The sequence below is a fragment of the Myodes glareolus genome, chromosome 5 (genome assembly GCF_982192425.1).
Source record: "Myodes glareolus chromosome 5, mMyoGla1.1, whole genome shotgun sequence".
NCBI lineage: Eukaryota > Metazoa > Chordata > Mammalia > Rodentia > Cricetidae > Myodes > Myodes glareolus.
In genome coordinates this window covers 4,515,914-4,541,880 of record NC_142030.1, presented here as the reverse complement: position 1 = coordinate 4,541,880, position 25,967 = coordinate 4,515,914, and the positions used below count along the sequence as shown (strand labels likewise).

At 45.9% G+C, this 25,967-nt stretch overlaps 1 protein-coding gene across 8 annotated transcripts in view; it reads right to left on the bottom strand.

Moving 5' to 3' along the window:
• Positions 1–25,967, bottom strand: part of Rps6kc1 (ribosomal protein S6 kinase C1) — a 141,525-nt gene that overhangs the window by 27,574 nt on the left and 87,984 nt on the right. For 7 of the 8 annotated variants that reach the window (XM_087906031.1, XM_087906034.1, XM_087906033.1 and 4 more), the window contains 4 exons: positions 15,052–15,099; positions 13,672–13,804; positions 1,281–2,789; positions 920–1,009 (listed from right to left, as the gene is read on the bottom strand). In XM_087906031.1, the coding sequence (XP_087762157.1) occupies positions 920–1,009; positions 1,281–2,789; positions 13,672–13,804; positions 15,052–15,099 (1,780 nt within the window). Of the gene's footprint in view, positions 1–919; positions 1,010–1,280; positions 2,790–13,671; positions 13,805–15,051; positions 15,100–18,279; positions 18,650–25,967 lie in introns of those variants that run through there. The other variant, XM_048439453.3, reaches the window with a different exon arrangement.

Below are 25,967 nucleotides of genomic sequence, written 5' to 3'. Positions count from 1 at the left end.
CAGCCCAGCCTCTTAACAAGGAAGGTTCCCCTAACAGTGATCACGCTCGTGCATTCCTCGTTCATTTCCCACAAAGCTGAGGCCAACAAGGTAACAGCAACCCGAGGGTGAGCTGACACAATCTAAAGACTATGCGCCTAGTGCATCCTGCCTGCTCCACGGGCTACGACACTTGGCAGCCAGTGGGCAGGTAATGACTGAACTCCTCCTCTAGAGACGTGTGCTTGGGACAGGAGAGGAAGCTGTGGATTTGGACAGGGCCTGCTTGCACTGACAAGAGAGTAACTCAAATCCAATCTATATGCTCAGCTATGGCTGCCCTAATAGCAACAGCAATACATCTATAATGTTAAAAAATAAAGAGCAGGCAGGAAGGGCAAGAGAGACTTGAGTCAAGTACATGGGCCCTTTTAAAGCAGGGGAACATGTTTATTATGGTCTCAAATACAGAGTCTCTTAAAACGTGTTCTCAACTTCCAGGGCAGTTCATCCCTGAAGGCATACTGCATCAAAAGAACTCATTTTATCCACTGTTAGCCTTGGGAATTTCACTGACATCTTAAGAAAACTTAATAAAGTTCACCCATGTGAAGAGGCTCAGGGGACATATGGCCTTGCTTCAGACGCTTCAAAGAATGCAATGAGTTCCCGAAGATACATAAATGCTTTTAACAAGGACAGTGTGTACATGTGCACACACGTGCGCGCGTGCGCGCGCACACACACACACACACACACACACACACCCCTCTGGGCCACAGGCAGCTCAATCCCTTACGTTTCTTCTTTGCAGGGCTGAAGGATGAATAAGCAGACCCAACACATACGTCAACCGCCAGTGCAAAACGCCACTCGTACAGAGAAGGAAGAGCCACCGGGCCACCTTTTCAAGTGAAGCGTTTGAGGAGATTGCTCTAACCTGGGGCACAGTACATTCTCGCTATGGCATCGCTGTCACAGGAATCTTCAACCTCACTCCACCTGCTAAAATACGTTAGCTGAATGTGTCCTAAAAACAAAACGACAGGAGAAATCAAAACATTTTTCTCTTCCATTTTCTGCAGAAGCGAACTGTAATTACTCCTTTTGTAGCTAAAAACAGTATCATTAAGAATAATGGCATCATTAAGTACTAGAAGCTATTACTGGGGGTGAATTTGCCACACTGATAATGAAGCTCTAGACAGGAAATGAAGATACTAATTACAAGATAAAACGCCTACTCAGTTAATTGGAAGCAACAGCGAATAAAAAGAAATGCATTTGCGAAAGTTCCTGACCTCCATCATTCAATAAGATGTTGTTTGGGTTCAGATCGCGGCACACAATCCCCTCCCTGTGCAAGGCGTCAAGGGCTACCACCATTTCAGCTGCCCATCTCTGAACGCAGCCCTCTGGGATGAAGAACCTGGAGCTCACTGCTAATTTCTTATCAAGGTCTTCAAAAATCTGGTGGATTTCCTTCTCTCCTCCCAGGGCTAGTACACTTCGCTCCTTGGTCTCGGAGTCTCTCTGAAATAGAGAGCGTGGTTCCTCTTTAGCCTGCTCTGTGAACAGTAACACTTCCTCCACTGTGGCACCGTCTGTGTGTGCACCTGAGCGTGGGCTAGCACTGTGGAACGGGCTTTCTCCCGTGTCATATGCAGTAGCCACTGCCTCCACTTGTCCCAGCCCTTCAGACTCGGGATATGAACTGGTTAACAGAAACTGGTCTCCTGAGCTACTGCAATCAACAGCCGCTGTGAATAACACCCCGAGATCTGCCTGAGCATGGTGCTTTGGGGTCACACCGCAGGCCAGGGGCCTAGTGGAATCATTCAGTTCTTCTTGGCCTTCTTTCCCCAGGCCATGGCACTGTTCGGAACTCAGCCTGAGGCATAAAACATCTGGGGCTTCCATCAGTTTACTCTCCAGCCTGCCTGCACCGGCCTGTGAAAACTTAGTGGGGTCCATTGCTGAAGCCTCTTTGGTTGGCTGCAGTTCACCAGGTAGGTTCACCAAAAGGTCGGGTCTTCCTTCCTCAGCACCACAGATATCCTCAAAAGCAGCTTCTTTGAATGAAATGACCGGGACAGAGTCATCTGAGCCCCTGCTGATGGAGTCCTGGGCTTCAGTCTCCCCCTTGCTTTCTCGGTCTCCATCTGCAAGGGTAAAGAGCGCTTTCAAAGGTTCTGGCTTCAGACCATGCAACTTCTCACCAAAATCCAGTCCCAGGAGTTCACTTGTGCTGTCCTTACTGTCAATCCTAAAGAACTCCATAGGGCTTGTTTTTGACATAGTGAGGGAATGGGACGTCTGAGGGGAACAAGCTGCTCCTGAATCCTCATCTCCAGGGAAGAACTTGAGCTGAGTGCTAGGGCTCACACTATCAACAGCAAGGGGTGCCGGGAAACTCTTGCCTTCGGGCTGAATGACAGACTCCTCACTCAAGGACCCCAGGTCGATCTTTTCCTGCCCGTACTCATTGCACAGCGTCAGGTAGCCAGCTGTGCACTCCTCCTCGGAGCTAGACCCTGAGTCAGGCCATTTGGGGGAGCTGTCCTGGCCGTCGTCTTCCTGGTTGCTGTCCTCTTGAGAACTTGGGGTGAGACTTGTCTTGAGCGGCAGGACCTTCAGCATGCCCCCCATGTCGCTCCCTCTGGACTCGAAGCTGCTGCTGTCCTGGGGACTGGCACTTGGCTGCTGCAGGCAGACGCGGTGCGGCAAGCACGGTTTCCTTTCCTTAGTGTCGAAGCTTTCCTGAGAACTTCTGTTTAGAAATTTACTGATGTAGGACCAGAGCTTGCCACCTGTGAACAAGTACAACAACCAAGAATTAAGATCCACGCTGGTCCATACTTAAGTCATGGGAAAAAAGATAAGTATTAATAATTAACCAAAAATAAGTTGGTTAATATCAAAGATCCAACATGTTGTCAGAGAAGTTAGTGCAATAAAACGTGACACTCTTCTCTAGAGTTCACTGCTGCTAAGTTCTGTTGCTAAGTTCTATTGCTAAGTACTACTGCTGAGTTCTACTGCTGAGTTCTACTGCTGAGTACTACTGCTGACCCGTACTCAGCAGTAGAACTCAGCAGTAGTACTCAGCAGTAGTACTCAGCAGTAGTACTCAGCAGTAGCACTCAGCAGAGTACTCACAGTAGCACTTAGCAGTAGTACTAAGCAGTAGTACTCAGCAGTGGTACTCAGCAGTAGCACTCAGCAGAGTACTCACAGTAGCACTTAGCAGTAGCACTTAGCAGTAGTACTCAGCAGTGGTACTCAGCAGTGGTACTCAGCAGTAGCACTCAGCAGAGTACTCACAGTAGCACTTAGCAGTAGTACTCAGCAGTGGTACTCAGCAGTAGCACTCAGCAGAGTACACACAGTAGCACTTAGCAGTAGTACTCAGCAGTAGTACTCAGCAGTAGTACTCAGCAGTAGAACTCAGCAGAGTACTCAGCAGTAGTACTCAGCAGTAGAACTCAGCTGTAGTACTCAGCAGTAGAACTCAGCAGAGTACTCACAGTAGCACTTAGCAGTAGTACTGCTAAGCTCTACTCTGAGTACGATATAAGCGCATCTCCTGGTGCCGATCATTTTTTAAAAATTACAGCCTAGTTCTTCCTGTAAAGGTGATTAGTTGCAATACCCACAAAGTTAAAATCTTTAAGTTAAATATTGTTTAGTCTTCTGCTTAGGTCATAACTTGTCAATTAAAGACATTTTTTAAGACAATTTGCTACTTAAAACTGTACACTATAGTATACAGCGATCAACAGCATTGCTCCATTCTAAAGATGCCCAGTCCAGAACTGGAGGGGGATCTGACAGCTGGTATATAATTATGCCTTCATAAGTGACATGTTTATTTTACCATCTTCTGCCCCTGGTACATGTCATGTGCTTTGTATGAACAAATACAACTGGGGAAAATTAGCTGGGCAACTCTTCATAAGGTGAGCCACTGAGAAAAGAACACCCTGGCAGTGTGTTCCGATACACACCTCCGGACCCAGAGCCCACTGACATCGCAGAAGTGAGATCACAGACACCATATGGACATGAAATAACCCAGTATGTCCCAACAATGCCAACTAGGTAGTTGCTTTACTATAGATTTCTTCTTATTTTAAGCATTAAAAACTCAAAATTAGAGAGGTTTTCTAACTAGAATCTACATTTTAAAAAATTACAGAAACCATAATGGATTAAACATTTAATAATTAAAAATCACACCAAAAGAAAAGTTCACTAAACCTGGAGCCAAAATCTCAACGAGTGGAGTTACAGATGAGCCCTCAGTGAAGACAGAGACCTCTCCTGAAACTGGGAAGTGAAGAGGACTCAGAACAAGCAGGAGGGCTCAGCTGCTGTCAAGTCTGAGGATCTGAGTTCAATCCAGGGACCCACACAAGGGCAAGCAGAGAGCAGCTTCTGCAGCCGTCCTCCCTGCATGCATGCCACAATGTGCACTGCAACCGTCCTCCCTGCATGCATGCCACAATGTGCACTGCAACCGTCCTCCCTGCATGCATGCCACAATGTGCACTGCAACCGTCCTCCCTGCATGCATGCCACAATGTGCACTGCAACCGTCCTCCCTGCATGCATGCCACAATGTGCATGTCCACACACACAACAAATAAATAAATCAATTCTTAAAAAGAAGGAGTTAAAATGAGCCTCCCTGCTTAGACAAACTTTCAGATCAGTTTTCATCTGCAGTTGGGCATCATACACCAAGGCAGCTAGAACAAAATAAATAATCATGAGCAACTGACCACAGGTATAAAGTCATCAAACCCGTCCAGGGAGCTCCCACCTCACGATCCCTTCAAGGACTTCAGGAAGCCGCAAACTACCCTGCCCTGCACCCCGCAGGGAGAGCAGTGCAGGCTGTAACTGCCAGTGCCAGTCCCAGAGTCTCACCTCTCTTTCTCTCTGCCCCACGCAGTAAGTTACCCCCACTTTGAGGACAGCACGGGCAGTCTCCTGCATGTCTCCTGTCCTCTGTAGAGTGTGCTCAGGACTTCCGAGTTCCCTGTATACACACTAACATTTAAGGATCCACCTTGACTTTCAACTGACTGCCGCAATCTTTTGACAACAGTAACCACTGTGTGAAGCTGTGAAGGTGAAGCCTGGATTTCACTGGAGACCCTAGATGTTGGAGATGCCAGAGCTGTGGACTACCTGCCAAGGAGAGCTGCAGACCGGGTGGAACCAGCTCAGACAGGAGTGTGCTGCAGTCAACAAAGCTGAAAGGAGTTGGAGATCTGAAGAGCCCTTTGACATCAGCCATGGAGATGCTGCGGAGTTTGAGTTTGCCCAGCTGGTTTTCCTCACTGGGCCTCCTTTCCTCCCTTTCAGAATGGTGATGTATATTCAGCACCATTTTATGTTGGAAGTATGCGATTTGTTTTTTATTTTGACTTTACAGGGGATTATAGTTAAGAGATTGCATGAATTCCAAAAGAGACTTGGGACTTCCAAACAATGTTGAGCTCCTGATAGGTTCTGGGGGCTTTTGAAGTTAGACCGAGTGCATTTTTGCACGATGATATGGCTACAAGCCTATGGGGAGCAAGGAGTAGAAGGCGGTGGTTCGAATAAGAATGACGCCCATAGGCTCATAGATTTGAATGCTTGGTCATCAGGGAGTGGAACTGCTTGAAAGGATCAGGAGGTGTGGCCTTGTTGAAAAAAGTGTGTCACTGGAAGTGACTTTGAAGTATCATAAGTCACACTAGGCCAGCAGGCCAGTGGTCAACCTCTCTCCTTCTGCCCCTCCCTCCCCTGCCCTCCCAGCTGCCTGTGGATCAGGATGTCACTCTCAGTTACGCTACAGCACCATGCATGACATCATGCTCTGAACCATGATGACAATGACTAACCTCTGAAACTGTAACTGCTTTTTTTATAAGAGCGGCCATGGTCATGGTGTCTGTTGACAGCAACAGGGCAGTGACTAAGACACTAAGAATTTCATATTTTTTACCAGCCTCTGTGTACGGCTTCAGCAGGCACAAGCCATGCATGTCCTAAGCCACGCGCTACTCCTTCCCTCTCACATTGCAGCCCTCTGTCATTTTACCGCTGTCGCCTCTCATGGACAGCAAGACCTTCACAGCTGCAGGAAAGAATTCTACCTAGCATGGAAAACACATTAAATAAATAGTCATTAAACTGAGCTATAAATATATGACATCTTTATAAGGTTTTTCAAAAGCTTTTGTTGAAAATGTCTGTAAGTACAAATCGTGTCATGTGTAAGGACTCACACACTCTTCCTATGATACAACTCATATGTGGCTTTACTGCAAAATTCTTAGCAGATGCCAAAGAGTAAGCAGAAGGCACAAAACCCAACGCCATCTCTGCTCCCACCAAAGACAGACACTACTGACCACTCCTTTATTCTTAAGCTTGCACTCATGATTAACATGGCATCATACAAACATTTTCATGAGAAAATGACTTTAAATGGCAGAGCATGGCCACATGGCAGGCTTATAAGACTCCTTTGCTACTGAATATTCTCCAGTATAGTCTCTAGTCTTTTACTGTAAGGATTATTTAAAATAGAAAACCACTGGCCATCTCTAGACACGCCACCAAGACAGGACCCCAGAAGTGAGAATCAAGAAGACTGACTCCATCAAGAAAGAGAACGGTCTCCTTAGCCAGGCTGGCCTGGGACTGGCATGTAGATGAGAAGACCCTGAATCTCAATCCCCCTGTCTCTAGCTGGGGCACAGGTCCTGAGATCTCCACCACATATGTAACAGCGGGCTGGGGAGTGTGAATATCTCTAAAGTTCACGTGCTGGCTGCTGCATTGCCCTACCAGAATGCCCTCTGCAGGCAAGGAGCAACACAGCACCTCTGTCAGCAAGCTGCCTGTACTAGACATTAGCAATTAGTCATTTTATTAATCATCATACCATCCTGTTTAATTTCCATTGTTTTCACCATTGGGTAACAATCTTAAATGTGACTGTTGGTGTTTATGGAATCTTCTGAGCTCACACAAGTTCCCTAACACGAATTATAAAAACCAGGTTTCCAGGTGGGGAAGGGGCTGTCCTGGCTCCTCTAGTTTCACTCTCGGCATCCAGCATGGAGCAGAGTTTGATACAGATCACATGCTCTCCTGCACCGCTAACCATGAATCATACAACCAGGACAAATCATTCCTACAACACTGAGTGTGGTCTGCTTTCTTCAGAATCAAGACCCACCCTAACAAACAAATGTACATCCCCAAACATCAATATCATTGTGATGACAACATTACCTAAACTCTGTAGGTCATTAAATCTCTAACATAAGTAGAAAATACCCAAAATATTGATTATTCGAGCACATCAAGCATAACTGATATTTTCTAGACCCCTTTGAAGCATAGAAAATTGCAGTTATTGAACCATCTTGAGCTATAAAATAGTAACTCATAATGTTTAATTAAACCCCTTTGTCTGTCATTTTAATTTACTGGTTTTCTACAAGACTGCACAGTAAATGTGTGGACTTGCCTGAGTGGAAGTAGAACTTGAATTTAACACAGATGATATTCCTATAGCAATGGGAAAAGTCACCTTTGACCTAGAAATTCCCACTTCAAGATATCTGCCCGACAAGTAATTATTAAAAACAAAACAAAATAAAAATGCACAAAGATATATACATGCAAGTAACTGAACAGTTCACAATGCAAGTAGGAGAGAAAGTGTTGCATCATGGGAAATGTGTAGAACCACTCTGTAGCCATGCATGCTTGGCACATGCCTTCACCCTAAGTGACATGCATGCACGCCACACGTCTCTATCCTGAGACATGCATGCTTACCACATGCCTTCATTCTAAATGACATGCATGCTCACCACACACCTGATACCCTAAGAGACATGCATGCTCACCACACGCCTCCACCCTAAGAGACATGCGTGCTCACCACACGCCTCCACCCTAAGAGACATGCATGTTCAAACACGCCTCCACCCTAAGAGACATGCATGCTCAACACATGCCTGCCACCCTGAGAGACATGCATGCTCAACACACACCTGACACCTTGAGAGGCAAGCATGCTCGCCACACACCTCCACCCTAAGTGACATGCATGCTCACCACGTGCCTGACACCCTGAGAGACATGCATGCTTGCCACTCATCTGCCACCCTGAGAGACACGCATGCTCGTCACACGCCTCCACCCTGAGAGACATGCATGCTCACCACATGCCTGCCACCTTGAGAGACATGCACGCGTCTGCCACCCTAAGTGCTGTTCATATGTAGCAATTTAATCTTCTGTAGGTCCTACTAAATGCATAGTCAGCTTGTCTCTATTTTGCAAACCAAGAAACTGAGGCACAGAGGCTAAGTAGTTTGTCCAAGGTCACAGAACTGGCGATGGGAAGACAGCACTCAGGCTCATATTGACTAGTCCTTGCTCTGTATTCCAGACTGGCTTTGAATTTATAATCCTCCTGCCTCAATCTTCTAAATACTGGTATTATGATAGTACTACACCCAGAGAACTCTTTCTTCAAAAGAGAGAGAGGGAGAGTCAAGTCAGTCAATCCATCTCACTATGCATTCTACCTAGCCCTGGCCTGGAACTCACTGTGTAGACCAGGCTGCCTTGAACTCAGAGGTATGCACCTGACTCTGCCTCTTGAGTCTGGGATGAAAGTCTGTGCCACCACACAGTGTACATGACCTTTTATAACACAGCTCTGTATATGTTCAGATAGGTGTCTGGTGGACATTACTAAGATGACAAGCAGACCAGAGGCAACATTAAGACCTGTTTACATTAAAACACAAGAACAGAAATACTGGGCACAGTGGCTCAGGCCTGTTATCTCAGCACTATGGAGCTGGAGCGCAGCCTGGGGCACAGAAGGAGAAAAGAAGTATCTGTTTCTAGGGCCAGGGCTGAGCATCAGTGCAAACAGGAAGGCTCTCTTCATGTCTACAGAGCTGGAGTTCGTGTGCTAATAATTTGAAACTCAGATAATAGAAAGAGGTTTGGTGGAGAAGTTCCTTCGTGGTCTGCTCTGCTCTCATAGCCTGGGCTTCTACCCTGCTCATCCCTTTTTCCCTGAGACTCTTCCACACACTGGGCATTCCGCTGGTCACCAGGCTGCCTCTGAAGGGCACTCTATAGCCTTCCATCTCAGGGACATTAACACTGACAGTCCTGACTGAACTGTTTCCCCGCCTTGCTCCCTCAAGTAGAGTTAAGAAGAGCATTAAAAAGAAGTGACTGTTTGAAGCCTGTCTTCTAAGCTTGCTCTTGGACACAGGACTATAAGTAAGCTAGGCAAGTGCTCTACCACTAAGCTGTCTCCTGCAGCCTTCCTGACGATGTTTCTGTCATAGCCGCTTCTGTCTTAGTATTAATAAGCATCTCCAGAACTGAGAAACTGGCTCAGTCAGAAAAGTGCTTGCCGGGCGATCTCAGGGGCCCTCATAAGAACCTGGGAGTGGTGGCGGGTATGCTTGCTACCCCAACACTTGGAGGATCCCTGGGGCTTGCTGGCTAGCCAGACCAGCCTCCCTGGCAAACTCCAAGCCAAGTAAGAAGCCCTGTCTCAACAGCATAGTGTGGACAGCTCTCTACAGCTGACATACATGCACACACACTATCTCCAATTCCTGTGTCCAAAACTGAAGCCCTGGTTTTTCTGACTCCATCTACTTTCCCTACAACTTGCTAAAAAGCCCCTTTTCAATGTTTTGAGCCAATGACCCTGGAATCCTGCAAGGCAGAATCCTGTCAGTCAGTTCTACCTTTGAAATGCAAACAACAGAAAGTGAGTATGGGCACAGACATTCAGATGCTGACAAACATCCTAACACCAGCACACACCAGCACACACCAGCACTGCTGTGGTCTGGACATGGCTGAAACAGGCCTCCCACAGATCACAGGCTATGACTTAGGTCCCAGGGTGGGGCTGCTAAGAGATGGAGACCTTTGAGAGTGCTGCCAGCAGGAGGCCCTGGGTCTCTGGAGCTCACCTTTGGGGAAGGAATTACTGTAGTTCTAAAGGACCATTGGCTTACATTCCCACCTTGTCTTGTAAATGAGCCCAGCACTGTGCTGCCTCTCCCTGGGGGGGTCACAAGGACCAAATAGACTCTAGTCCCATGGCCCTGAGCACACCCTGCTAAGGTGCCTAAGGCATCTGCTCAGGACAACAGAATGGGCGAATGTGAGCACCAAGCACCATCATTTGGTGTAATTTGCTGCAGAACCTCCAAGTTGTTCTTATACCTCTTTTTCTGTTTGGTCACCAAGTACCATTTTCCACAAAGTAGCCACAGTGGCCCTTACGCTGACATTCCTCTGCTTAGCATCCCCAGCTATGGCTCCTCTTGCTCAGTCAAATTCTTATAAACAGGGAAAGTGGCCCGTGAGACACCATGGGCCCTGCTTTCCAGCCTCCCCCGTCCCCCCCCCCCCCGACTCTGCTCAGCCACCCTCGTCTGGCTGCTGCTCAGCCACCAAGCCTGGCTCCAGGCTTATGTGCTTGTTTTCTCTCAGTATGATGACGACCAGTGAGAACAACTCCCATCCCAGTTTCTCCCATCTGCGTGTCTTCTCCTGTGTGTGTTTACTGTCTGCCCCATGTGAAACACCGTGTGAGCTTCATGCAGGCAAACGCTTCTGTGTTGTTCAGTGCTACGTTAGAACTACATCTACACCCCCCAGAAAGCTCTCAAGAAGCTTCTAGTTGCAGTAAAAGCAGACAGTGGGAGACTCTACACATTCTAGCTAGTTCTATAAGCTCTGGGCAGCCAAATCTGTGCATAATAAATATTTTAAGTTCAGCAGAACTATTTAAACTGACAACGTGACCTTTTTATAATTATTTCTTTGGGGGGGTGTTATCACAATGCATATGGAAGGGGGAGGACAGCGTACAGGAGTTGGTTCTTTCCTTCTACCGTGTGGAACTGTGCAGAACATGTTCATCCATGGAGGTACCACAAAAATGACCACAGTGGGTAAAAGAACACACACAGCTAGCAACCAGTTCACTCTACTGCTTGATCCAAACCTGGGAAATGCACAGGTACACGAGACCACGAAGACCACACCATCATCTTTCGCCAGGATTCTACATCAGCCCTTGCTCTGTTCTTAGCTCACTACAGCCTAGCTGTGTAGACCAGTTTGTGTCAACTTGACATCAACCTAAACATATAAGCGGGGGGATCAAATGAGTATTTGCCTACATCAGACTGAGCTGTAGGTAAGTCTGTAGGGGCATTTATTTGACTAATTATTGATTTGGGAGAGCCCAGACCATTGTGGGTGGTGCCATACTTGGAGGCTGGTGGTCCTGGGCTCTATAAGAAAGCAGGCTGAGCAAGCCATGAAGAACAAGTCAGTAAGTAGCACTCTTCTTGACTTCCACTTCAGCTCCTGCCTCCAGGCGCTGCCCTGAGTTCCAGCCCCAACATGATACATTGTAATTACAACACGTGAACCAACAAACTCTTTCTGCCCCACGTTTCCTCTGTTAAAGCAACAGAGAGCAAACTATGACACCACCTCCACACAACAAGGAGTGACCTTTTTAGTTCTGTTTGTTTGAAATCAGGTCTCATGACACCTGGGCTGCATCAGACGTGACCTTCTCCTACTTCTGGGATGATGGATAGTGGGTAACCTCATGGAGTGTGAGTCAGGCCTTACCCTGCAGGATCAGACTCCGCCTACTTCTCCACAGCATCACTGCTGTCCTTCACCTACAACCACAACCCAACTACAGTCTCCTTTCTCATTCATCAAACACCCTGTCATCACACTGCCCAGGCGCTTGGACCTTATGTGCAAATGGTAAGGGTTTCATGACTCAGAACTCTCCCAAATGTCCCTATTTCAGAGCAGGCTCCTTGAGTCCTTGACTCCTTGGGTCCCTTCACTGGGACCCATTAGGTCAGCCTATGTTACGGATCAGACTGGAGGGCCCAACTTATATCTAGAACTTCATTGCTTTTTGTTTTCTGCTGTCTGACACCACAGCAGCAGTTCAGGTTCTGAGAGGGCAGGCTCTTGCCCTGATTTCTTCACTGGGAACCCAGCTCCCTGTGCAGCACACACTCAATCAGTCTGTTCGGACAGATGAACTGAGGGCGACTATTGCACTGACAGACGTCTACAAAGTTAAGCCACAGACATTGGAGGAGGAGAGACGTTCCTTCCAGGTTTACAAGCCCACGGCAGTCTTCAGTCATGCTTCCATTTGGTCACCACCAAAGACTTGGTCAAGACAACTTCCAAGAGCAGGAGACCTGACATCAGCACGCTGTAACCCTGGCACACCACACAAAACCAACATCAGCTACAGTCTCAGTTCTGAAAGGTAGGAGGGAAGATGGCAGAAGAAAAACAAGTATAGCATGGGGAACCAAGAGGAGGGAGGGTAGCTACACACAGTGGCAATATGCGAGGGTCGGAGCTTCGCCGCAGATAATCTCCAACATGAATAATCCACACCGGGTAATAGAATATTGGCCATAATTACATTCATCCTACTGACCTTGTTCTAAATTATTATGGATTATTACTACGCAAGTTATTTTGTTCCACACCAGAGGTGGCTGTATTTTGCTATCAGATGACATGACCTCTAATTCAATAATGTCTGTAATGCACTGGTATCCTCAGATAAAAGCTGTCTATAATGTCTGAACAAAGGTGAATTAGTTATCCAATTCACACACGCAATTAACTCTCTTAATACCTGTGAGACCGTGGAGCCCCTCTGAATTTCCTATTAAATACTGCATATGGAGGTCTCCCCTCCATCTGTAGTTATCTTGTGTGGACTTCATGATAACAATATTAGTACTTTATTGCCCCCATCAAAAATCTTGCATTAGTTATCATGAGAGACCTCATTCCAGAAAGCAGTACCTCTTTTTTTCTGAGAAAAAGGTATTAAATTCAAATGTTATACCTATTAGTAAAATAAAGTATTGTATTCCCAATATAAAAGTAAGGATGCCTTCATGAAATACAGAAAATAATAAATTTTCTTCATTATTTTAAGAACAGTTGTTTAAATACCAAAAGGCAATATACGTTATGTGACTTTATATTTGCATGCTGTAGTTACCTAAATAAAAGAATATTTATTTAAATTCAAGTATTAATAGGAAAAACCAAATCAACATAGTGCCTTCTGCCACCGGTTCCCTAGGAGGTGGCTGAAGGCAGAGCCTGCGCCTCTGCTTTGTACTAGCATGAGGTGCCAATGGCTGTGTTCACGAGGCTCAGATCAGAAAAGCGAGGCAATGTCAAATGTTAAGCAAACACCCTTGCCTTCCCTGTAAAGGAAGCAATTAATTAATTCTGCAGGGGATGCTTTTTAGTCCTCTAATGTAAGTACAGCTTTTTAGTGCAGACAAGGGAAGAGAACTCAGCCTCTAAATAAAGCCAAGCTATCTCGGCAGGCGTTCACATTAAAGTTCCCATCGTGTTGGGTAATTCCAGAGCAAAGGGCACATGTTAGGACTGCCCCACGTTCAGGTGGAGCTGGCTGGTCACAGTAAGGAGGTTGAGCAGGAGTGGGGACAGGTTCCCCATCTCTGGGCCTATGAACCGACAGCAGAGCACAGGGCAGGTGACGCGCTACCCTGGCCACAGTGGGACCGGCCGACCCACCTTCGGCATGCTGCAGCACGAGGAACACGGACTCCTCCGAGATGATGTACTTGTGCAGACACACCATGTTGGGCACGCAGCGGGGGATGATGGTCTTCCTGTGCCTGCTGCACTCGCTGCTCTTCCTCAGACCCTGACGGAGAACAAAAAGGTCAGTTGTACCCGCGGTTGCCTTTGGAGCCTGCTGTGCTCAGTGTTTATCAACCACGCTAATCTATCCGAGTTACTCGGGTTCAGAGAAACCTCTCATCTGCTGCTCTGTGCCCCTCAGTCCCCGGAGGCTCCGCTGATGGCATCTGGCGTGAATCCAGACAACAGAAGATGCCACAAAGCTGCCATTAAAATCAATTACGTGGGTCAGTGTTTTTATTAGCGATGCTCTCAAACTAAGTCATCAGGATGACATACAGTTATTTCTCTGTGACCTCTAAGTTTGATTTTCCTTATGTACATCTTTAAGGCAGCAATCAGTTCAACTCACATTCTCCACACACCAGACGCATTCTGTATGAAGCAGCAACTTTTAAATTCTATTCCAAAACACGAGAGACCAATGTCCGCAAGGCTGGGAGATTTTTCTGGTGTTACACCCTGGTTTTAAAACCTGGGTAAACACCATTGGGTGTGGTGGCATGGAATGTTCATAAAAAGAGGCGGGCTTCACACATGTCAATGTGACCATCTGTCATGCCTGACCATCAAAAAAAGGGGGATGCCCAAGACAAGTAGCCTCCCTTTTGGGTGCCAGGGGAATGTTCAGTCAGGACATATTTAGAATACATACTATCACAACCCATTCCAAAAACAATTTTGAAACTAAAGTTACTCATTTAAGTACATACTGAATTCTGACCAAGGAACAAGCCAAGGGCAGTTACCCCTTCCCACAACCCAAGGAGACCCAGTGCGACCCTCATGAGTCCCAAGGAACACATCTGAACACTCTTGGTCCTCAGATGCATTCACATCACACATTTTTTAACATAAAACTTCCCAAATAGAAACTATAGCATGTTTATTAACTAAGAAAGATAGAAATATAGATCACCATGAACATAAAACACTCAAATGCCATGAGAAATCATTACTTTTTCTTTCAAAATCATGATTTTTTTTAAGTTTTTAAAAAATCTTTTTCTTTTCTTTTTTTCTTTCTTTTCCTTTTTTTGTTTTTTGTTTGCTTGTTTGTTTGTTTTTAAAAGACGGTGTCTCACTGTGTAGACCTAGCTGTCCTGTTACTCTCTCTGTAGACCAGACTGGCCTTGAACTTACAGAGCTCCGCCTGCCTCTGCCTCCCAGTGCTGGGATTAAAGGCATGTGACACCACCGCCCGGCTGGAAGTCATTTTTTAAATCCACTAAGTGCACGCGTTCTACTTACTTTTAAAATGAATGTCTGTTCTGTCCTTGTGTCCATTACAAGTAAAACCTGCACAGAACACAAGCAACAATTTTAACAAAATATAACAAAACATTGACTCTTTGAGAAACTAAGAGTTGGGATGAGGTTGTGAGTTCCTCCAAATTTTCTAATTTCTAAAGAGACTTTTTAAAAACCTTGACTCATAGGACCCAAACAGCCATGTGCAAAATAAATTTTATTACAATTTCCTTTCCTAAAAATGCTATGGCACAGAAACATCACTGTTTCCTGGATTTATCTTTAAAATATACTCCTTGAAAGTACAGGCCATGGTGTACAGCGGCCGGTGCATCTGGAAACTGGCAGCAGAGGAAGGCCAGAACAAGGCTAGCTGGCAGGTCTAGGCCAGCCTTGAAAGCAGGGAAACCCCAAACCACGGTGGTGGTAGCAGATTAGGGAGCCGACAGTCAAAGGTTTCCTCACGTGGTAGATGGGATGTAATTTATTAAAACTGATGAAGTTCAACTTCTAAAATCTCTTAGCGACCCACTGTAACGTCATCTCAGGCGTCCTTTGGGTACTGCTTCTACACTCTAGACAGGAGCTAAACTCCCTGCCAAGTCAGCAGCAAGTCCTGCATCCTGCTGACTCTATCCTCAACCTTTGCCCTGCCCTGCCCCCTTCCACTAAAGCCCCCAACCGAACCAGAACCAGCTCTGCCCAGCTGGCAGCAAAGGCCTCTCCAGAGCCCCCCTGTTCCCCTCTGCACAGCTGTGGTCAATTCTCAAAAAACTTCCTTTGTAAGAGCAGTTCAGCTGTATCCTGCCAGCAATCTGAAAGAAGAGACCCAGCTCCATAAAGAGCTCAGGACCATCTCACACACTGCCCCCTGAATGGCCATCCCTGCCACCCTAGGACAAGAACACGGGGACAAATCCTACCACAATCACGGTTTATTTTTGCTAAATACTATGGCAGAGATAGGCCACAAAAGTCAGTTAGCAAATATCCAAGGCTTTGCAGGTCCACGAGCGTCCATTACCACCTTGGAAAGCACCATTTCAGCCAGCCAACAACCACAGCTCAAATTGGGGAGAACTTCCACTGTAGAAATCAGCGAACTCTGCATATGGGACTTTCCCCTCGGAGAGCTGGCTGACAGCAACCAGCAGCCCCCACTGGAAGAGGCACAGCAGGCAAAGGTGGCCTGTTCAGCTTGGAAACAAGAGTGGTGAGGAGATAGAAGTGCAGGAGAGAGGGTGAGGTCGGGGCGGCAAGCTCCACCTTAGACACAGGCATTACAGAATGCTGTGACATCTTCTGCGACCTCAGTGTCCCCTGAGTGCCTGAGCTGCACCATTTGTGTTTTCCACACAGACACCTCCAGATGTCCGGCAGAGTTCCCAAACTCAACCTCCAAGTCTCTCAATTCTCCAACTTCAGGATCAGGAGCCAAGTCAACAAGCCAACTGTGCCTCGTGAGACCTTTGAACCACCTCCTGCTCCTTCACCTACCTCATTTCAAGCATTTACTGTGTCGGCCACACATCGCCAACATTATGGCTCTGGGTGTGAGGCTACGAAAGATGATAATAGCGACCACCGCATGTGAGCACCTCAGAGACGATCTTACAAAAGTGCATCCGGGGTCATGGTTGCTATCATTATTATTTCAGCTTCTCTCTGGAATGATCTCCTAGCCACTCATCAAACAACTACTCATATTTCCACATTCAGCTCAAATGTCTCTCTCTCTCTCTCTCTCTCTCTCTCTCTCTCTCTCTCTCTAATACTAATGGCTCTTCCTTTGTCCTCCCATTTCATGTGATACTAACTTCAATTATAACATCTCCAACTCTTCAGTTTGGTTTTGTTTATTTGTCATCTCTTTATGAGTGTGTCACCATGGGGTGTGTCCCAGAAATGCTCACACCCCCACGCCACACTCTGTGTGTGGACCGTGCTGTGGTAGAAAGGACTTCACAGATCACCCGGGTCGTCTGGGTGGGTTCTATCTAATCACATCAACTTCTAAAAGTGGAGACTACATCCTGACAAGAAGAATGGGAAGGACAGAGTGACATGGTAGAGAGGGACGGCCCGGCTAAGATGTAGGCCCACCCACAGAGGCAAGAACCAAAGGGGCACATCTAGTGTCTCAGAGACAGTCTGAGGGGGGCAGGCAAGGTTTAGGAGAAAAAGCAGCCCTCAGCTGCTCAGCAAGGAGACAGCTCATTCCGCCGACAGCAGGGGCAGCAGCCTGTTAGCCGAGTGCACACGGGGACGGGTCCTCCACAGACTGCGGAAGGAGAGCAGTGTCACCAGCCACGTGAGCTGACACTGACTGCTTACTGTCTCCAGACAGCTGAGTCTGCCATGACTAGCCATGGTGGCCATAGGCAGAAGTGGTGTTTCCCCATAAGCACACAGCTAGCAGGTTCAAGTCTAAAAACACAGAAGGTGGACAGCAAGGTGGGAATGGAACTTGGAAAGGTAGTGAGGAGTGGGGATTCCCCACAAAGACCCAACCTCAAGGCAGGAGAACAACTCCATCGGAATTTTCCTTCACGTCACGCACAACACTGGGCCTCAGAGAGCTCAATCACGGGACACTCTCAACAACCCAAACAAGTGTGCATTTCTAGTCAACAGATGTTAAAGCTGAGAGAACAACCGTAACATGGTAACTAACCCTGCTCCAAAAAGCTACCAAAGAAAGAAGGGGAAATCTCTCTATCTCTCCTGAACTACTCTGCACATGTGCAGACAATCTGCCATTTACATCTGAATTTAGAACCTGTACATCTTCCAAGTCTGTACATCTGTACACACTTGGAATACTATGGGTAGGCATGAAAGCAGCAAGAAAAAAGGACATTACAAGGAAAGAGCAGCTCAGATGTGAGACAGAACAACAAGGTGGTAGGTAGCCATCCATCCACTAAACAGGAACCACTGTGAAAGGCTGACGAAGGCATCAGGAAGCCATCGGTCACTGTCACCAACTACTCAAGGCAGAAGCCAGCTGGCTCCACGTCAATCAGATGAAAGGGAAATGGGGCTGACAGGGCTGCACCTTTCAGGAGGATACATTGAAAGAAAGGGAATGTTGGACCCTCAGTTCAGACAAAGGTTTGTCTTTCATTACTTACTCAGGGAGAGACCTATTCTTTCTTAACTGCCAGCAGGGCTACTGACACAGTCTCCAGAAAAAAATGACCCTCCAAGGAATGGAAATAAACTCACAGCCCTTGAGTCCTGAAGGTGAGAACGCAGTGGCCCCTCCCTCTGGAAGGCTGGCGGAAGCTTGTGGGCTCTGTGGGGGCATCTGTGCTCCTAGCATCTCATCTGGTTTTACATCTACTCACACCTCTACGGCACTCCCCAGAGAGCCAATTGTGTCTGCGTGAGACGGAGAACATCTCTCTGGGAAGGTAAGACCGGAGAGCTTCATCTTCTTCCTGGAGAACATCTCTCTGGGGAAGGTAAGACCGGAGAACTTCATCTTCTTCCTGGAGAACATCTCTCTGGGGAAGGTAAGACCGGAGAGCTTCATCTTCTTCCTGGAGAACATCTCTCTGGGAAAGGTCTTCTTCCTGGAGAACATCTCTCTGGGAAAGGTCTTCTTCCTGCAGAACATCTCTCTGGGGAAGGTAAGACCAGAGAGCTTCATCTTCTTCCTGGAAAACATCTCTCTGGGAAAGGTCTTCTTCCTGGAGAACATCTCTCTGGGAAAGGTCTTCTTCCTGCAGAACATCTCTCTGGGGAAGGTAAGACCGGAGAGCTTCATCTTCTTCCTGGAGAACATCTCTCTGGGAAAGGTCTTCTTCCTGGAGAACATCTCTCTGGGAAAGGTCTTCTTCCTGGAGAACATCTCTCTGGGAAAGGTAAGACTGAAGAGCTTCATCTTCTTCCTGAAGAGCTTCATCTTCTTCCTGGAAGCCCCTGGCAGGCAGACAGAATACCCTGCAGGACTGGGGTGGGGCTCCTCTCTTTGCTAGGTGCACTGTCATCAGGCAGATCCCACAAAAGGACAAATGAAGATGGACACGCGTGGCAGGAAGGCGGCAGGGTGAGGCAGCTTTTCTTCTCCTCCCAAGTTTGTCTGTGACTCAACAGCATTCACATTGAGGTAATAAACACAAGAACATATGTGATTTTTTTTTAAATGTGCCCTTTGACTGTCAATTTCTCCCAAACAGGTGTTGCCTAAATGAATATAAATTGGCCTCTGGGTACACCTCTTCAACTGAGCCATACAGGACTGGTGATAATATAATTAGACGTAAAAACATCAGGCTGGTGAGTGTTCTCCATCTGTTTGGCGATAATGTTTAGTTAACAATAGTCTTTAAAAGAAGCACCTTCAACTTCCATTCTTAAAGTTATTTATAGCGCCGTTCTTAACACACCAGCACTCCCACTAACAAGAGCTTTAGCCACTTGGAAATTATTAGCCATACGGCTGCACTCAAAGAGAAACGGCTGCATTTAACATCTGTATCTCTCCACGCTCACACGCTGCAGCCTCACTGAAGTCGAGTCCTTAATGAACAGTGGTGTGGCATCAGTATCATAGCCGTGCACACAAAGATCATAAGGAGCCAGACATGTTTTTAATGCCAACAGTAGGCCAATCTGTAACGAAGCTGTCAGCATAAAGGACAAAGTAACAGCGTCTTTAACCCTCAAACTGAATTCGTTCATTTGTAGACTCAAACGCAATTTAAAAACTGCGCATGGGTTTGCTCACCTTCATAAAGACAAAAATCTAATTTGTACTAATTTGATACAATTGTCTTTCCAATAAAAGGCTCCTAAAACCATCTTTTATTTCATGATAAAAACAACTACTATTACTAGCATTGTCATGAAATAATTATCTTGGATGGCATATCTTATTGAAAGAACATAATTAACATATTTCTCTCTTTCATTTTTCACACTTACATATCAGCACTATATTAACATATGGCCTAACAGAAAGGATTACTCCATCTTTGCCCACAGTAATACAAACAATGACTGGCGGGGAGGCAACTTAGGTTACTGACTGACCTCATCTGTGCTTCAATGCCACCAAGACCATGACCCTCGCCCACTCTTCCTCCATAACAGAAGGGAAAGTCCCAAGTGGTTACAGGTCTGCAGCTCTGCAAGCCAGAGGAGGGAGATGCCAGCTAGTCACACCGCACCTCTGCAAAGACAGGGTGGAGCCCACGGTATCAAGGGATGATTCTATTTTAATGATATGAAGAAGACTAAGTCTGAAGAGAAGAAAAGAGATCTACACACACACACACACACACCACAACTGCCGTGAACTGTGTCACCACAGCACTTATGCTGCTGGCTGGATGAGAGCCGAGTGAGCACTTAGCAAGCTACACCACTGGGATGCCCTTCTCTCTCTCTCTTCTCCCCACCCCACCCCATCAGAAAGAAAGAGAGAACAATAAAGAACCTACAGAAACATACAAACCACTTATCTCATAGTTCAGGTGAGAAAGACGTCACTACATGCTACATTCTCTTTTGAAAACAGGTCACACTGGACTGAACTACAATTAGGCAAATTTTTAGGTAATTTGTGTTGGCCACATTAAAACGTCACCCTCTGCAGAATCAGCTGGGCACAGCAAACCTCCAGCACTGAAACTTCGCTGCCCTCAGTAACATGACGGTGATTGCATGCTCTCCATATTCTGACCTAAATACACCTCAGTTTGCATTCTTACAAATGCATGTTCCCACCCTGACTGTTAGCCCCATGTCCACAGTCACAAGCCACCACTTACAAAACTGCAACTACCAGAGAAAAGGGCAGGTGTCCGACTCCTTTGACACCAATCCTCCAAGTCTCTCTCACAAGCATCACAAAGTCAAGTCATGATGTTTCTAGTACACTGTCCACAACGCTGAAAGTGAGAGCTGAGCCACTGCGCTTATCCAGAAGTTACAACTGGGCGAGTACGCCGGAAAGATACTTCTCCAGGAGAACACGCCAGGAAGATGCCTCTCCGGAAGAGCACGCCGGGAAGATGCTTCTCTGGGAGAGCACGGCGGGAAGATGCTTCTCCGGGAGAGCACGCCGGGAAGATGCTTCTCTGGGAGAGCACGGCGGGAAGATGCTTCTCCGGGAGAGCATGCCGGGAAGATGCTTCTCTGGTTGGATCAGCTGCCATCTGCCTTTGGTTTCCCAGAAGTTCTCTGATGAGAATGGAAGTCTGAAGAGTAAATGTGACCTGGATCCTCAACTTCAAGACATTCTTGCCTCCTACTCTCAAGAAGCTGTTTAAGCACAAATGCATCAGACTTCTGGAATTTACCCACAATATTTTTAAGTACCTTTAGATAGCACCAAAGTTTTCTTTAGGCTTGTCTTCCTTCCCGCCTGACGTATCGCTATGAAGGGAACACATAACTCACAAGCCCCGCCTGTGAACAGGAGTTACAACCCTGCTCCTTCAGACAAAGCCCAGTGGCCCTGATGCAGGGTGAGTTCTCCAAGCCTGTATTTAATCCAGAAATATCTTCCAAAGTAGAGAACAGCAGATCAAATCTACCAGAACTGTGTGAAGTTAGCATTCATGAACTACATATTTAAGCAAGTAAAATTCCAAGTCCCTTAATTTAAAGTGTACAAACATCTGTGAGCTCTATTTCAGTCTACCTAATCACCTAGCTACTGCCTCGACTCCTGCCAAAGTCAAACCGGGACAAAACAGAAGGAGCTTTTAGGAGGCACAAGCGATGAGAAATTAAACTGGTAAACAACTGCATTTCTAAGAAAACAACTAATTTCATTTTCTTCAAATGCCCAGGCAGCTGCAAAGGTTTTCGTATGCTAATTTTTTAATTAGAAGGTATTTAGGCAGTGGAAGCTTTCATATGCACTTCTGTTTCTTCATCAAACGTGAACTCCCCAACTTAGCATCAGTATAGCTGGTGGCGGCCTGAAGGTTTACCATCTGCTGCTACCCAAAGTCACGGTGGCCACCTTCAGAACATATGCATCAAAGCCCAGAGATAAGAGACTGAAGAAATACTGCCTAAGTCAGCATAAGGGAGATGATGAAGCCAGAGGCAGGCAACGGGCAAGTTACCAGAAAACACTGAACACTGGGAGGAAGCAATCACACGCAGAACAGCATCCAAGGTCACAGCCATTCCACCAGCCAAACCAAGGGCAAGAGAAACACCACTGCCAAGGGGAGGTGATGGCTTTTCTTTTCAACAGAAGGCTGAGCATACTGAAAATCAACCTTATTCAAAATAAACCTGCTCTGAGTAGGCTGAAATATAAGGTTTAAATTGTTTGTTCAGCCTATGAATAAGGGCAGTAAAAGCAAGCGGTTTACACAGACGCAAATAGTGCATACTAGGAAGGGCTTCTTTCCCAGGCACTGCAAGTCCAAACATGTCCCAAGGAAGATACGCTCCGTAACAAGTTTAACAAAGTACCAAATACAAACCCTGACGTGGGACAACTGAAAGCACCCCTCCAGGCACAGTGGCGCATGGTGGCACATGCCTGACAGTGTCGTACTGGATGTGAGCGCCCCAGCGAAACAATTCTTACTTGTGAATGTTTAGGTACCTGATCATCACCATGATTTCTTTAGGGATTATTATTGTTAATTGTAATAAATAGCTAAAAATAAAGCAAATGCTTCCAGAGTAATTTATCTTCCAAGAAATGCTGACACTTGTGAGGAATCATAATGTTGCAATATTGGAAGGAAGGAATCTAGTGTTTGGAAAACAGACTTGCAAACACTTAGGAAACTAAGGCAGGTGGACTGCAAAGTCAAGGCCAATGTAGATTAGAAAAAAAGGAAGGAAGAGAGGGAGGGAAGAAGGGAGGGAGGGAGGGAGGGAGGGAGGGAGGGAAGGAGGGAGGGAGGGAGAGAGAAAGACAAACATTCAGACAGGTAGGCAGGTAGGCAAACAGACATTACTTAGGGGAATAACCACATTTAGCTGTCATAGATAACACACAACACTGTGGTTTTGCTCAACTGTTTAACACTGAATCTCAAAACTGTATTCACCTTAACAGAAATTTATCAATATAATATTTTCCTGTTTTTCATCTTTTAACCACAGTTAGAAAAAAATATACAGAATAATTTTTAGAAAAAATTATCAAAAGCAAAACAATTAAAAATAAAATGAACCCCAAAAACTCTACCAAAGAACTCCTACAGTTGATAAACACCTTTAGTAATGTGGCAGGATACAAGATCAACTCCAAAAAATCAGTAGCCCTCCTATACACAAAGGATAAAGAAGCAGAGAGGGAAATCAGAGAAGCATCACCTTTCATGATAGCCACAAATAGCATAAAGTATCTTGGGGTAACTCTAACCAAGGAAGTGAAATAGAATATCTTACCTATTTGATAAGAACTTTAAGTCCTTGAAGAAAGAAATTGAGAAGGATACCAGAAAATGGAAAGACCTCCCCTGCTCTTGGATTGGGAGAATCAACATAGTAAAAATGGCAATTCTACCAAAAGCAATCTATAGATTCAATGCAATTCCCATCAAAATCCCATCAAACTTCTTCACAGACCTGGAGAGAACAATAATCAAGTTTATATGGAAAAACAAAAAACCCAGGATAGCCAAAACAATCTTATACAATAAAGGAACTTCTGGAGGCATTACCATCCCTGACTTCAAACTCTATTACAGAGCAACAGTATTGAAAACAGCTTGGTATTGGCATAACAACAGAGAAGTCGACCTATGGAATCGAATAGAAGACCCGGGTATTAACCCACAAACGTATGAACACCTGATTTTTGACAAGGGAGCTAAAGCTATACAATGGAAGAAGGATAGCATCTTTAACAAATGGTGCTGGCATAACTGGATGTCAACCTGTAGAAGAATGAAAATAGATCCATATCTATCACCATGCACAAAACTCAGGTCCAAATGGATTAAAGACATCAACATTAATCCGACCACTTTGAACCTGATAGAAGAGAAAGTAGGAAGTAGTCTACAAGACATAGGCACAGGAGACCACTTCCTAAGCAGAACCCCAGGAGCGCAGACAATAAGAGAAACAATAAATAAATGGGACCTACTGAAACTGAGAAGCTTCTGTAAAGCAAAGGACACTGTCAGTAAGACAAAAAGGCTACCTTCCGACTGGGAGAAGATCTTCACAAACCCCTCAACAGACAAAAGTCTGATCTCCAAAATATACAAACAACTCAAGAAACTAGACACTAAAACTCTAATTAACCCAATTAAAAAATGGGGTACTGAACTGAACAGAGAATTCACAACAGATGAACTTCGAATGGCTAAAAAGCACTTAAGGTCATGCTCAATCTCCTTAGCGATCAGGGAAATGCAAATCAAAACAACTTTGAGATATCATCTTACACCTGTCAGAATAGCCAAACTCAAAAACACCAATGATAGCCTATGCTGGAGAGGATGTGGAATGAGGGGAACACTCATCCATTGTTGGTGGGAATGCAAACTTGTGCAGCCACTGTGGAAATCAGTGTGGCGGTTTCTCAGGAAACTGGGAGTCAACCTCCCTCAGGACCCAGCAATTCCACTCTTGGGAATATACCCAAGAGATGCCCTAACATACTACAAAAGCATTTGTTCAACTATGTTCATAGCTGCACTATTTGTAATAGCCAGAACCTGGAAACAACCTAGGTGTCCCTCAATAGAAGAATGGTTAAAAAAGGTGTGGAACATATATACATTAGAGTTTTACTCAGTGGTAAAAAACAATGACATCTTGAATTTTGCATGCAAATGGATGGAAATAGAAAACGCTTTACTGAGTGAGGTAAGCCAGACCCAAAAAGAGGAATATGGTATGTATTCACTCATAAGTGGATTCTAACCGTAATTAAAGGTCTTTGAGCCTACTATTCGTGATCCTAGAGAAGCTAAATAAGAAGGTGAACCTGATGAAAATCATGTAGCTATCCTCCTGGAGATTGGAAATAGACAAGAGTGCCAGAACCCTCATCTGGCGATGGAGGGAGATGGAGGCGGAGACCCACGTCGGAACACTGGACCTAGCTCCCTAGGTCCAAACGAGAGGCAGAAGGAAGGAGAACGTGAACAAAGAAGGCAAGAGCAGAGGAAACCTTCATCCGACGTTGGATGGCGATACAGACGGAGACCCACATTGGAGCACCGGACTGAGCCCTCCACGGTCCAAATGAGGAGCAGAAGGATGAAGAAAATGAAAAAAGAAATCAGGACTGCGATGGGTGCCATCACCCACTGATACAAGGGGATTGATCTAATGAGAGTTCACCAAGGCCAGCTGGACTGGAACTGAACGAGCACGTGATCTAACCAGATTCTCTGAATGTGACCGGATTCTCTGGATGTGGCTGGCCCGGAGTCTTTCTGAAAAGCCACTGACAATGACACTGGGACTTGTTTCCTCTGCATATACTGGATTTTTGGGATCCAGTCTGTTTGGATACTCACCTTCCTGGACCTGGAGGGAGGGGGGAGGAACTTGAACTTCCCACAGGGCAGGAAACCCTGACTACTCCTAGGGATGGAGAGGGAGGAGGAGAGGGAGTGGGGGAAGTGGAAGTGGGAGGGTGTTGGGAGGAGGGGCGGAAATGGAAACTTTTATAATTTAATAAACTTTGAAAAAAAATAAAATAAAATGAAGCCAGGTATAGTGGCACACACCTTTAATCCTAGCCCTTAGGAGGCAGAGGCAGGAGGTTCTCTGTAAGTTCAAGGCCAGCCTGGTCTACAGAGTGAGTTCCAGGACAGCGAGAGCTACATGGTGATACTCTGTCACTAAATAAAAGATAATAATAATAATAATAATAGTAATAATGATGATGATGTAAAATGACATCAATAGCATCCTCTAAACAGAGTCTCAAATGATAATTGGTGACTCAGTTTGTGTTAACT